At 44.2% G+C, this 12,915-nt stretch overlaps 1 protein-coding gene across 2 annotated transcripts in view; it reads right to left on the reverse strand.

The window, feature by feature from the left end:
• The window catches only part of PXN (paxillin), a 58,785-nt gene extending 48,966 nt beyond the window's left edge, over positions 1 to 9,819 (reverse strand). For both annotated transcript variants that reach the window (XM_045458168.1, XM_045458166.1), the window contains exon 1: positions 9,759 to 9,819. In XM_045458168.1, coding sequence (XP_045314124.1) covers positions 9,759 to 9,804 — 46 coding nt within the window. In that variant the 5' untranslated portion in view covers positions 9,805 to 9,819. The remainder of the gene's footprint in view (positions 1 to 9,758) is intronic.
• Positions 9,820 to 12,915: the final 3,096 nt, after the last annotated feature.

A 12,915-nucleotide genomic window follows, 5' to 3' on the forward strand; every position in this document is an offset into this window, starting at 1 on the left:
TGGCTTATAGGAGGTGCTGCTCAATATATATTTTCTGAACGACTAGTGGGCACTATACCTGACACTTGGAACAAAGCAAACCACATAGTCCCTTTCCTCAGAAAGTTCACAGTTTAACTGAAGAAACAGAAAATAAATAGTGAGGTCATTCATTAACCACTCAAAGGTGAGACATTTAACGGTGCCTGCACTGTACCAGGAGCTGTGCTCAGGGTGGGGATACAGCGATGAATAAATCTAATATGGTGCCTGCCTTCTTCAGGTTTATAGTCCAAAAGGGCAGGCAGAAAAGCAAACAGGCCTGTATGAAGGATGGCTAGTCTCACATCATTCCCCACTGCCTAGAACAGAATATGCAAATGTCTGTGGGCAAGACAGTGGCCAAGGTGCATTGAACTAGAAGGAATTCGCAGCATGAAATATGAGGCAGGGAGTGATAATGGGGAGATAGACGGGTCACCAGGGACATATTTTTTTATGTTGCTTACAGGTTGATACAGTTACATTTAGGATATAGTGGATTAAATAAAACATTAATTTACTTGTTTCTTTTTATCTTTTTTAATATGGCTACTAGAAAACTGTAAATTACATATATGGTTTGCATTTTGTTTCCACTGGATATGTCTGAGTTAGAGGATGCTTAGTGGGCCATTATAAGTATGCTTCCTAAAGATTAACATGCATTGACAGACAGTGCTGAATTCAGGGTCCCCAGGGTGAGGAAACAGCCCCGGAGAAAGCAGATCCTCCAGGGTCATTCCATCGCCAAATGAGCAGAGGCCCATCTAGTCTGTGGATTATCTCTGTGCTGCTCCTTCTGCCCTGATGGCTATGGATGTCCCAGCACAGTGGTGCTTGTATTCAGTAGCATGGGGTAAAGGTTAAGTGCGTATTGGTCAGGCAGAGGGACTCCACCTAGGTTCAAACCTCAGCTATGCCACTTGCTGGTGGTGAAAATCTCTGGCCATTTGCTCTCTGCGCCTCAGTTTTCCTCCTCTGCAGTTAGATGAATAATAGCCACCTCCCTGGGCACCTGGGTGGCTCAGTTGGTTAAGCGTCTGACTTCACCAAAGTTTGAGCCCCGCATTGGACTCCACATGGTGCAAAGCCTGTTTAGGATTCTCTCTTTCTCCATCTCTCTCTCTCTCTCTCCCCTCCCCTACATGCACACTCTCTCTCTCTCAAAATAAGGAAACTTTTAAAATTAAAAAAAAAAAAAGCCACCTCCCAGAATCATCGTAGGACTAAATGAAATACTACACATTTAGGACTTAGAAAGGTCCTTGTTATCAGTAAGCACTCTCTGGCTCCACTCTACCCACTAGAAACAAAATGCAAGCCACATATGTAATTTAAAACTTTCTAGTAGCCATATTAAAAAGGTAAAAGCAACAGGTAAAATGGATATTAACGTATTTGATGTAATCCAATATATCCTAAATATTCTCATTTCAACTTTTAATCAGTATAAACAACATCAGAGATTTCTCACTTTTTATTTTCCATGTGAAGTCTTCGAAATCCAGTATGTATTGTGCATTTAGAACACATCTCAGTTCGACCAGCCACATTTCAATTCAAGTGCTCAGTAGCCACATGTGGCCAGTGGGGACCCCGTGGGACAGTGCAGCTTTAAATGTGAGCTGGCATCATTATTTGGGGGGATATCAATCTAAAAGCCATCTCCTTAGAAAATCACTCCCTGACCTGCAGGGCCCCTGTTATTAAGATCTTTTTTTAGGGCCCTGGAAGCACTCTTGACAATTATAATTAAACAGTTCCTGTGCACTGGTCGTTTGCATTTTCCCATCTCGTACGTACTAGACTCTAGACGCCAGGAAGGCAGAGACCATGTCTTAATAGTGCACTGATTGACACGCAGAAGAAAGAAGGGATTCAAGGGGGAAAAAAAAAGATTTGGAAAGGTGAGTCACTTGGGTGGCTCCGTTGGTTAAACATCTACCTTTTGGTTTTGGCTCGTTGTTTGTTAGTTCAAGCCCCGCATTGGGCTCTGTGCTGCCAGCATGGAGCCTGCTTGGGATTTCTCTTTCCCTTTCTCTCTGCCTCTTCCCAGCTCTCTCTCTCTCTCTCTCTCAAAATAAATAAATAAAAATAATAAATAAATTTTAAAAAAAAGATTTAGAAAAGTAAATTCCAGACCTTACAATATAGATGTGGAAGTTTTCTTTATACTAGTTGTTCACTGTAGGAAGAGATTTAGGGAAAAAAAACAAAACAAACAGATCAACTAAAAGATAAAAATTAAATGTCAGTAATATAAAAAGAGCTTGGCATGCATCCTTAATTATTTCCTGAAGATTGTTTCCTAGGAGTGGAAGTGCTGTATCAGAGATTAAGTGCTCTGTTTGTCGGTGTTTCTGCTGAGTGTTGACAAAGTGCTGTCCATCCCAGTTGTGTCCAGATAAATGTATAATCGATATTTCGATATTTCGTGAGCACCGACTGGCGCACAGTACCTTAGAGTGACCCCATGAAGAATCCCCCTTCCCCTCAGATGGGGTACAAGTACCACCAGAGGAATGAGAGATGTGTAAATGGTACAGAGATTTCTCATTTTTTAAAAACATTTTTTAATGTTTATTTTCAAGAGAGAGAGACAGACAGACCATGAGTGGGGGAGGGGCAGAGAGCTAACTGAGCCACCCAGGTGCCCCGAGAATTCTTATTTTAATAGTTATGTATTCATGTGTATTAGAAAATTACCTAAATAGCCCATAAAACCACTATAGCTGTGAAGTGTGCAGGTCCACTTATACGTGGATGTTTTTCAATAAATACAGTATTGCAATTTAGGATGAGGCCAAGTTAAATGAAAACGTAGGTCATTTACAGAGAAATATTTAAAGTTACAGCGCAGTGAGTTCTTAGTGACAGCAGAACTGGTGATGGAGCTTGGGACCCTTCCCGATGCACAGCCACTCCTCAAGGGCACTGCGTGGTTGAAGGAGTTGAGCTGCGACAGAGAAGCACTGCGGGGGGGGGGGGGGGGGTAACTGAACAATGAAACATAAAGGGAGACCTCAGCTGAAATCCCAGCTTCCCCGTTACCAGTCTCCTCCATAAGGTGGCAGCGGTGAGTCGTCTTCTCGGTGACTGACAACTCCGTACCTGCCTGGGGAGGGAGGAATTTCACACAAAGAATCACTGGGACAGAAGGGATCTCAAAAGACCGTCCAGGCTTTCGGTGGGTGAAGGGGGCTGGGCTTCTGCTCCAAAGCTGCTCCACCCTCTGTGTCCCCATGTCAGCTAAGGGCCCCACATGTTGACAGGTGCACACCTGGAAGTCATCACTAGTCCCCCTTGTCCTCACCTCCCACAGCCAGTCCTGCTCACCACCTACCAAGGGTAATCCGCAGCCCTCTCCTATTTCCACCTCCAATGCCATCTCTGTAGTGGCAACAAAGCCACCACCTGGGATTACTGCAACTAAGCTCCAAACTGGCCTCCTGGGGCCTATTTTCCACCCAGAAGCCAATGTTATCCTTTTTTAAAAATCAACTTTATTAGGGCGCCTGGGTGGTTCAGTCGGTTAAGGGACTGATTCTTGATTTCTGCTCGGGTCATGATCTCATGGTTCATGAGTTCAAGCCCCGCGTTGGGCTCCGCACTGACACAGTGCGGAATGTGCTTGAGATTCTCTCTTTCTCTCTCTGCCCCTCCACTCCTTTCTCTCTCAAAAATAAATAAGCATTTTTAAAAATCAACTTTATTGAAGTATAATTTATACCTAATAAAACGCACCTGTCTCAAGTGTACTAGTTCAATGGGCTTTGATAGATGTTTACACTCATGTAACCACTGCCTCAATCAAGATACAGAACATTCCATTGCTCTTTCCTGCCTCTTGCATTTGATCCCCTGTCCTCTGACTGCTGACCCCAGATAACCACTGATTTGCTTTCTGTGACTAGAGATTACTTTGCATTTTCTTTATAATGTATTTACAGAAACAGAATCATACAATATGTATTCTCTTTTTTGCATGGTGTGGGGAGGTCTGGCTTCTTTGCCCCAACATGTTCCTCAGATTCAACCACGTCATATGCACCAAGAGTTTGGCGCTCACCTAGGTGGCTCAGTCAGTTAAGCTTCCGACTTCAGCTCAGGTCATGAGCTTTGAGTTCAAGCCCCACGTTGGGCTCTCTGCTGTCAGTGCAGAGCCCACTTCAGATCTTCTGTCCCCTCTCTCTCTGCTCCTCCCCCGCTTTCGCTCTCTCTCAAAAATAAGCTTAAAAAATCTTTATTTATTTTTGAGAGAGAGAGAGTGCACCTGTGTGTGGGGGAGGGGCACAGAGAGGGGGAGAGAGAGAGAGAGAGAGAGAGAGAGAGAGAGAGAGAACCCCAAGCAGGCTCCACGCCGTCAGCATGGAGCCCAACGAGGGGCTCGAACTCACAAATCATGAGATCATGACCTGAGCCAAAATCAGGAGTTGGATGCCCAACCGACTGAGCCACCCAAGCGCCCTGAGTTTGCTCCTTTTTTTGCAGAGTAGTACTCCTTTGTATGGATGTGCCACACTTTGGTTCCCCACTGTCCTACTGATGGATATTTGGGCTGTTTTTCCAGTTCTGGCCACTATGAATAAAGCTGCTATGAACATTCTTAGCAAAGTCTTTGTGTGGACATATGTTTTCCTTTCTCTTAGATAATCACCTAGGAGTGGAATGGCTGGGTCACAAAGTAATGTCTAAAAAATGTACATTGTCACATTATTATTCCCTTGCTTCACCAGTTCAGTGATTTCCTGTTGCACTGCAAATAAACCCAAAATCCTCACCAGGATCTCCAAGGCTGCACCCCAGATCTTGTCTTCTTCGTCTCTCCTGATTCATGTTGCTCCATTATGTCCCTCGAGCACCGCAAACTAGTTCTGACTTTGGAGACTTCACAGCTGCAAGACTCCTTCTGGAATGTTCTTCCCAGATCTTGGCACAGCTGTTCCTGCTCATCACTGAGGTTTCATTTCACGAGTCACCTCTGTGGGTCCTGGACATTTTATCTACAATCCCTCCACCCCCCTCGTCAGACCCTATATCCCTTTATGCTGGTTTATTTTAATTACTTTCACCTTTTGACATTATGTTCTATATTTATTTGTTTACCTGTTGATTATGTGTCTCTCCCTCCCCCATTAAAATGTCAGCAGTATGAGAAGAGGGACTGGGCTTATCTTCTTCACCAGTGTCCAGAATGGCAGCTGTTCGGTAAATATTATTTGAAAGAAGGAAAGGGTGGGGACACTCCGAGGCATAAAGAGATGTGTTGCCTGGGCTGGGGGCTTAGTTGCATGCTCAGGATGAGACCCCAGCCCCAGCCACTCCACCACAGACCGTTCACAGAGTTTCCCAGGACTGACAACAAAGTCTCAGGTACTGGGACCTTAGCCACAGTGCTGTTTTTTTGTTTGTTTTTTAAGATTTAATTTTTAAAAAATATTTTTTAATGTTCATTCATTTGAGGGGGGAAGGGGCAGAGAGAGGGAGACACAGAATCCCAGAATCTGAAGCAGGCTCCAGGCTCCAAGCTGTCTGCACAGAGACCGATGTGGGGCTCAAACCCATGAACCGTGAGATCATGACCTGAGCTGAAGTCGGATGCTTAACCGAATGAGCCACCCAGGCGCCCGTTTAAGATATAATTTTTAAGTATTCTGTATACTCAACTTGGGGCTCCAACTCATGACCTCGAGCTCAAGAATCACACATTCTACCGGGCCAGCCAGGCGCCCCTGCAGTGCTGTTTTTAAGAGCAGAAGATGGGAAACAACCCAAATGTCCATCCACAAGGGAATGGTTAAATAAACTACATACAGTCCTACAATGGAAAACTGTGTAGCCACAGAAGAGATCCAGGAAGATCATTATGTACTAATATGAAAGTTTCCAAGATCTAAAAAATAAAACTGAACAGTGTGTGTAACATGTGTATCATTTGTGGGGGAAGGTGGGAAACAATATATTTGTTTATGAGATGCTCCTATATGCTGAGAGATCTGGAAGAATACGTAAACACTATCGTTAACTGGCAGGGGGTGGGGGAGTGGGAGCAAAGTGGTTGGGGGTCAGGAGTGCAAAGCAATTTCACTAAATACCCTTTTGAGTCTTCTGAACTTTTTTTTCTGAGAGAGAGAGAGAGAGAGAGTGTGTGTGTGTGTGTGTGTGTGTGTGCAAGTGAGCAGGGGAGGTGCAGAGAGAGAGGGAGAGACAGAATCCCAAGCAGGCTCTGCACTGTCAGCACTGAGCCTGATGCGGGGCTTGATCTCATGAACCGTGACATCATGACCTGAACTGAAATCAAGAGTCAGACCCTTAACCACCTGAGCCACCCAGGCACCCCATTGAATCTTCTGAACTTTGAACCACATATGTGATCTTACCCATTCCCATAATGAATTAATATTTTAAAAATAGGGGCGCCTGGGTGGCTTGGTTGGTTAAGTGTCCGACTTCAGCTCAGGTCATGATCTCAAGGCTGATGAGTTCAAGCCCCACGTCGGGCTCTGTGCTGACAGCTCGGAGCCTGGAGCCTGCTTCAGATTCCGTGTCTCCCTCTCTCTCTGCCCCTCCCCTGTTCACGTTTTCTCTCTCTCTCTCTCTCTCTCTCTCTCTCAAAAATAAACATTTTAAAAAATAAAAATAAAAAATAACATAAAAATAAAACACAGGGGCACCTGGGCGGCTCAGTCAATTGAGCATCCAACTCTTGATTTCAGCCCCACATCGGGCTCTGCACTGAACGTGGAGCCTACTTAGGATTCTCTCTCTCTGCCCCTCCCCTCCTTGTGCTCTCTCTCTCTTTCTCTCTCAAATAAAAAAATAAAATAAAATAACATTGTAAATATGACACTGCAGATGTTTGCATGAAGGGGAACCAATAGCTTAAAAGTGATTCAATTGAGGTTTGGAAATATTTCCTGGAAAAGAGTGAACACTGACCTGATTTTTGAAGAACAGGAGGCAGTTGGTGGGAAGGGCATTCCAGAAGGGGCTGGTCTTCAAAAGAGCCCCAGAGTCAGGGCAGCAAGAATGAAAGGTTCCAGCCTCCCCTGCTTATCTCTCCAGGTGGTTTAGAAGGTGAATCCTAGCAGGCACTTCAGTCCTCTGGGAGGAACCCTTAGGGCCCAGAAGTCATAGGACAGACAAGGGTTTAAATCCCAGCCTTGGCACCTGCCAAGTGTGTGACCTTGGGCATGATACTTCATCTTTCTGAGCCTCAGTTTTCTCATCAGTGAATGTGTATGAGGTTGCAGGTGTAATATGTATCTGGGTGGTTTGGGGCAAGTGGCTTAACCACTCTGAGCCTCTGTTGCCTTAACTGTAAGATCTGGATAATAAAACATATGCCTCCCAAGGTTGTTATGTAGATTGAACAACAAGAAAAATGCAGAAAAAGAGCTGAGAAATTAAAGCTCTAATTATCATGGGAGAACCAAAGTGGGACTTTAGGGCTGGGAGAGAAAAGGACAGATTTGGGAATCTATCCAGCCACCAAAGGGTTGCAGAATCAAGATTGTGAATATTATTAATAATATTAATACTTGTCATTACAGAATCATTATTTGGAATAATTATTTTTATTTTTTAAATTAATTTTTTTTTTGAGAGAGAGAGAGAGAGAACGAGCAGAGGAGGGGCAGAGAGAAAGAGAGGGAGACAGAATCTGAAGCAACTCCAGGATCTGAGCTGTCAGCACAGAGCCTGACGCGGGTCTCAAACCCACAAACTGTGAGATCGTGACCTGAGCTGAAGTTGGATGCTTAACTGACTGAGCCACTCAGGTGTCCCTATTTTTATTTTTTAAGTTTACACATTTTGAGAGAGAGAAAAGACCAGCAGGGGAGGGACAGAGAGAGAGGGGGACAGAGGTTCTGAAGCGGGCTCTGTACTGCCACAGAGCCCTATGCAGGGTTTGAACTCATGAACCAGGATATCATGACCTGAGTCAAAGTCAGACAGTTAACCGACTGAGCTACCCAGGCGCCACAGAATAATAATAATCTTTAAAAAGAACAATCATTGGAAACATTTACTGTTTGACATGTGGGACGCACCGTGCTATCTTTTACATCACCTCATTTAATCCTTGCAAAAATCTAATGGGGGTTTCATGCCTGTTTCACAGGCCAGGAAATTGAGGCTTGTAAGTGAAATCACCTGCCAGAGGCCACATTAGGTACAAAGTGGTAAAGTCAGGATTCAAAGCCAGGACTCTCTGACTTGAGAGTCCATGGGCCGGCTCGTGAATGGGAGCATGGGGGGGGGTATGTTGCCGATTGTTGGCAAGTTGGAGCTCCCCAGCTGGCTTGGACACAGTGTCTTAGGAAGGCCCTGCTGCCTCTGAATTGGGAGGGAAGACATGGTCTGGGTATCTTACCATCCTGCTGAAATAATCCTTCAGGATACCAGCATAAAACACAGTGATTTTCTCTGACCTCTAACCTCATCAGGGGACCCAATATGTCTACTTTCTCCCTTCTCAGCTCCAGTCACAGAGAATGACTTTCAATTCCTCTGGAGGCCACATTCCCCAGGCTCCAGATGCCTGCAGGTGCTGTTACTCCTGCTAAAATTCATCCTGTTCTCTTTGGCCAGGGTAACTCCTCTCCTTTGGTTCACAGCTCAGCTAACCCCTCCTCCAGGAAGCTTTCCCTGACCACCACCCAGGCTTAGATAATTGGTCCCACAACCCCTACCAAAGCATTCAACTCTGCGTCAGGCACCAGCAGAAGCACTTTTCATTCAATACTCACAATATCATGCAATACTCACAAAATCTCTATGGCACATCAGAAACATCTGGGAAACTTTAAAATATATACATTTTTGCCCAGAACACTAGCCCTCAGAAACTCAGATTTAATTGGCTTAGAATACAGCCTGGACATCAGGATTTTTAAAAGCTTGCCAGCCAATTCTTGTACACAGCCAGGATGGAGACCCGCTGGCCTCTGAGATGGATGAGATCACGACACTCCTTTTACAGCCAGGGAAACTGAGGCACAGAGAAGTTAAGGAAGTGGCCTAGGGTCACATAGCTAGCAAATAGTGGAGTAAGGATTTTAACCCAGTTAAAAGTCTGGCTTCAAAGCTTCACAGAAAAAAAGTCAATTGGTTTTAGTTAATTTCCCCAGCAATGGAGAGCCAGTTCTCTTCTGAGCCAGACACTGATGGCCCCTCCGGCATAGGATATTTTTAACCTCGAGAAGCCAGAGATTCTTGCAGACAGTCTGCAGTGATTTGGACACTAAGAAGATTGTTTGGGGGCTGGTGAGTCCTTTTCTTGCTGAGATAGCCCTCGGAGCCCAGGCTTTCTGTGCTCTGGAGCCAGGGGGTCCAGGATGGCTGGGGCAACAGGATGGGAGGGTGGGGTAAGTGTTGGCTCCACAGGAGCTGATGTTTCCAAAGATATTTCCCTACATGGCAGAGGGGGATGGGGTCAGGATTACCTCACCCAACCCAGACTCTTCTCCTTGCTCTCTGTCTGGAAAGGAGCTGGGAATAAACAAGTGTTGGAACTGGATGTGAATTCATGTCCCTCCCTCTTTCCTTCCCTAATTGGGTGGAGCCTTGTGAAATCTACAGAGCACGTCCAAACATATACATCAAACATTCTGCAGATGCTCTCCCTACATGGCTTTGTGGGCAAATACTGGTATAGTTTTGGGGAAGCTGACTTGGGGGCACTTCGCAAAATGCAAAATACACATGGCCTTTGTGCAGGCGATCAGACTTACAGAGAATTTTCCTAGAAATATCCCATGAGCAGGCAAAGCTGTACATCCAAGGATGTTCATTGGAGCATTGCTTATAATCAGGAAAAACTGGAAACATCCCAAATGCCCATGCATAGGCATTTTCCTAAAGGAAAAGGAAATGGTGAACTGTATGTAGAGTATAATTCAATGTTTGTTAACAATTATGTTAATATAGGAATAGAACAATTTGGAGGAATAGTCTCATCTACCTGTGGCTTTCTCTTCTAGTGGCTGAAGTGGGATTATGGGGGGGGGGGAGTCTTTGACTATCTCTTCATATATATAGGATGCTTGGATTTTACATACAAACATGCAATAATTTTGTAACCAGAAAAAAATTAGGTTGTAAAATAGAAAACAATATGTTAAAATCACATGGATTCACTTTAAAACAGCTAATTTTATGTTACGTGAATTTTACTTCAATTTAAGAAAAAAGTCATTGCAACTCAAATTACCCAGCCAAAAGAGGATTCTGATAGAGCTGAGAGCAAAATATCACATGGATATTTTATAAAATTTACCTTTTTTAAAAAATAAAAACATCATTTTGTTTTTCTTAAGCTATTTGTTCATCTTTCCAGTGGTTTTTCCATGCTTTTTCTCTCTTGTGTTTGCTTACCAATTAGTCATTATTTTACTTACTTGCTATTATAAATTCTAAAAAACTCACTCCCACCCACACCCCCACACCACATGGGTCAGTGTTTGCCAGAAGATCCTCTGACATTCTCATCAACACAAAATTTGCCATGGGAGGGAGCACCATTGTCTATTTCCTTCAGACCTGGTTTGATACCCTGATTAGCCATCCTGGCAACCAACTAAGGTGGGAAGAAATGGTTGGGGCGCATTTCCAGATCACACCATCAAGGATACTTATATTGTGGGGCGCCTGGGTGGCTCTGTCGGTTAAGCGTCCAACTTCGGCTCAGGTCATGATCTCGTGGTCCATGAGTTTGAGCCCTGTGTCGGGCTCTGTGCTGACAGCTCCGAGCCTGGAGCCTGGTTCCAATTCTGTGTCTCCGTCCCTCTCTGCACCTCCCCTGCTCACATTCTTTCTCTCTCTCTTAAAAAATAAACATTAAAAGTTTTTAAAAAGAAAGGAAATTTCAGCCTCTGGATAGCACACCTGGTTCCTCTTAAAGTTCTTAACATGGGGTCTCCAGGATGCCTCTTTGAGCAATTATCACTGACCTCTTCTTTCCATCAGGTTTGCTCAGTTCTGATACATTGGCTTATCTGAGGACTCTTCTTGAGTTCCTGGGACCATAGGTCGTAAATGCAGGGTCTCCCCCAGTCCTGGGAAACCTATCCTGGGTTCTATAGAAGGAGTGACATTAATTTATCTTACTCAGCCGGATTTGATGGCTGATCAGGAAGTAGTTGAGAAGAGTGGTCATGGAAAGCAAAGGGCTTTTAGTATCAAATGGTTCCTACGGCAAGTGTTCATTCCACAGACACCGGATTACTTTTACAGTAGAGAGAGAGCAGTTACTGCCTTAACCAGGTGCTTAAATTCAGCATCACTGAAAAATGGGAGGTGCAGTACAAAGTTCACAGAGCCACCTTTGAAGTTCTCTTGAATCTAATCAAGCTGGGAAGTCTTGGTTACAGGAAATATAGGGTGACAAAGGAATATGTTAATCAACACCTTGGGACACAATCAGATGAAGTCGAATGTGGGACTCCTGCAAGATACCTGTCTTGGATTCTTCCAAAAAATCAATGCCATGAAGGAAAGAAAAAAGGCGGGGGGGGGGGGGGGGTTGTCTAAATTTTTAAAGACTTCACATGGAAAATAAAGTGGGGGCACCTGGTTGGCTCAGTCAGGAGAGCATGTGACCCTTGATCTCAGGGTCATGCGTTCAAGACCCATGATGGGCATGGAACCTACTTTAAAAGAAAAAAAGAAAGAAAAGTAAAGTGATGCAGCCACTCTAGAAAGTAATCTGGCAATTTCTTACAAAATTAAACATGTAATTTCCCATATGGCCAAAGAATTAAAAATTTATGCTCACACAAAACTTGGTTTTTTCCTTAAAAAATTTTTTTTTAAGTTTATTTATTTTGAGAGAGAGAGAGAGAGAGAAAGATGGCACTTGAGCAAGGGAAAGGCAGAGAGAGAGAGAGAGAGAGAGAGAGAGAGAAAATCCCCGGCAGGCTCCACACTACCAGCACAGAGCCCAAGAGGGGGCTCGAGCCCACGAACCATGAGATCATGACCTGAGCTAAAATCTAGAGTCAGACACTTAACCAACTGAGCCACCCAGCCCCCCTTTTTTCCTTTTTCGGTAAGCTCTAGGCCCAACATGGCGCCTGAACTCACGACCCCAAGACCAAAGGTCGCGTGCTTTACTGACTGAGCCAGCCAGGGACCCTTGTTCACACAAAACTTGTACAGGAATGTTCTTAGAAGCTTTATTGGTGATGGCAAAATACTGGAAACAAGTCACATGTCTTTCAAAGGGTGAATGGTTGAAATAAATCCCGTACTTCCATAAACGGAATACTACTCAGCAAGAGAAATGAATGAGCTATTAATCCATGCAACCTGGATGGACCTCAAGGACATTATGTTTGGTTAAAAAGTCAGTCTCCAAATGTCACATACCATACGATTCCATTTATATACAACTCTGGAAATTGCCAACTATAGCAACAGAAGAGAGTGGGAAGAGACAGGGAGGTGGGGAGGGGAGTGATGAATGTATTCACTCTCTGGATTGTAATGGTGTCTTCGGTGTACATGTCTCAATACTTATAAAATTGTGTGCTTTAGGGGCGCCTGGGTGGCTCAGTCAGTTGAGTGTCCAACTTCAGCTCAGGTCATGATCTCGCGGTCTGTGAGTTCAAGCCCCGCATCCGACTCTGTGCGGACAGTTCAGAGCCTGAAGCCTGCTTCAGATTCTGTGTCTCCCTCTCTTTCTCTGCCCCTCCCCTGCTCATGCTCTGTCTCTCTCTCCCTCTGTCAAAAATAAATAAACATTAAAAAAACAATAACGTGTATTTAAAAATGTGTGGTTTATTGAATGTCAATTATAACTCAAAAGAGCTGTTTGTAAAAAAAAAAAAAAAAAAAAAAAAAAGAAAAGAAAAAAGAATGATGGCTCCACCACAGCTCCCTGCTTATCTA

The sequence above is a fragment of the Leopardus geoffroyi genome, chromosome D3 (genome assembly GCF_018350155.1).
Source record: "Leopardus geoffroyi isolate Oge1 chromosome D3, O.geoffroyi_Oge1_pat1.0, whole genome shotgun sequence".
Classification (NCBI taxonomy): Eukaryota; Metazoa; Chordata; class Mammalia; order Carnivora; family Felidae; genus Leopardus; species Leopardus geoffroyi.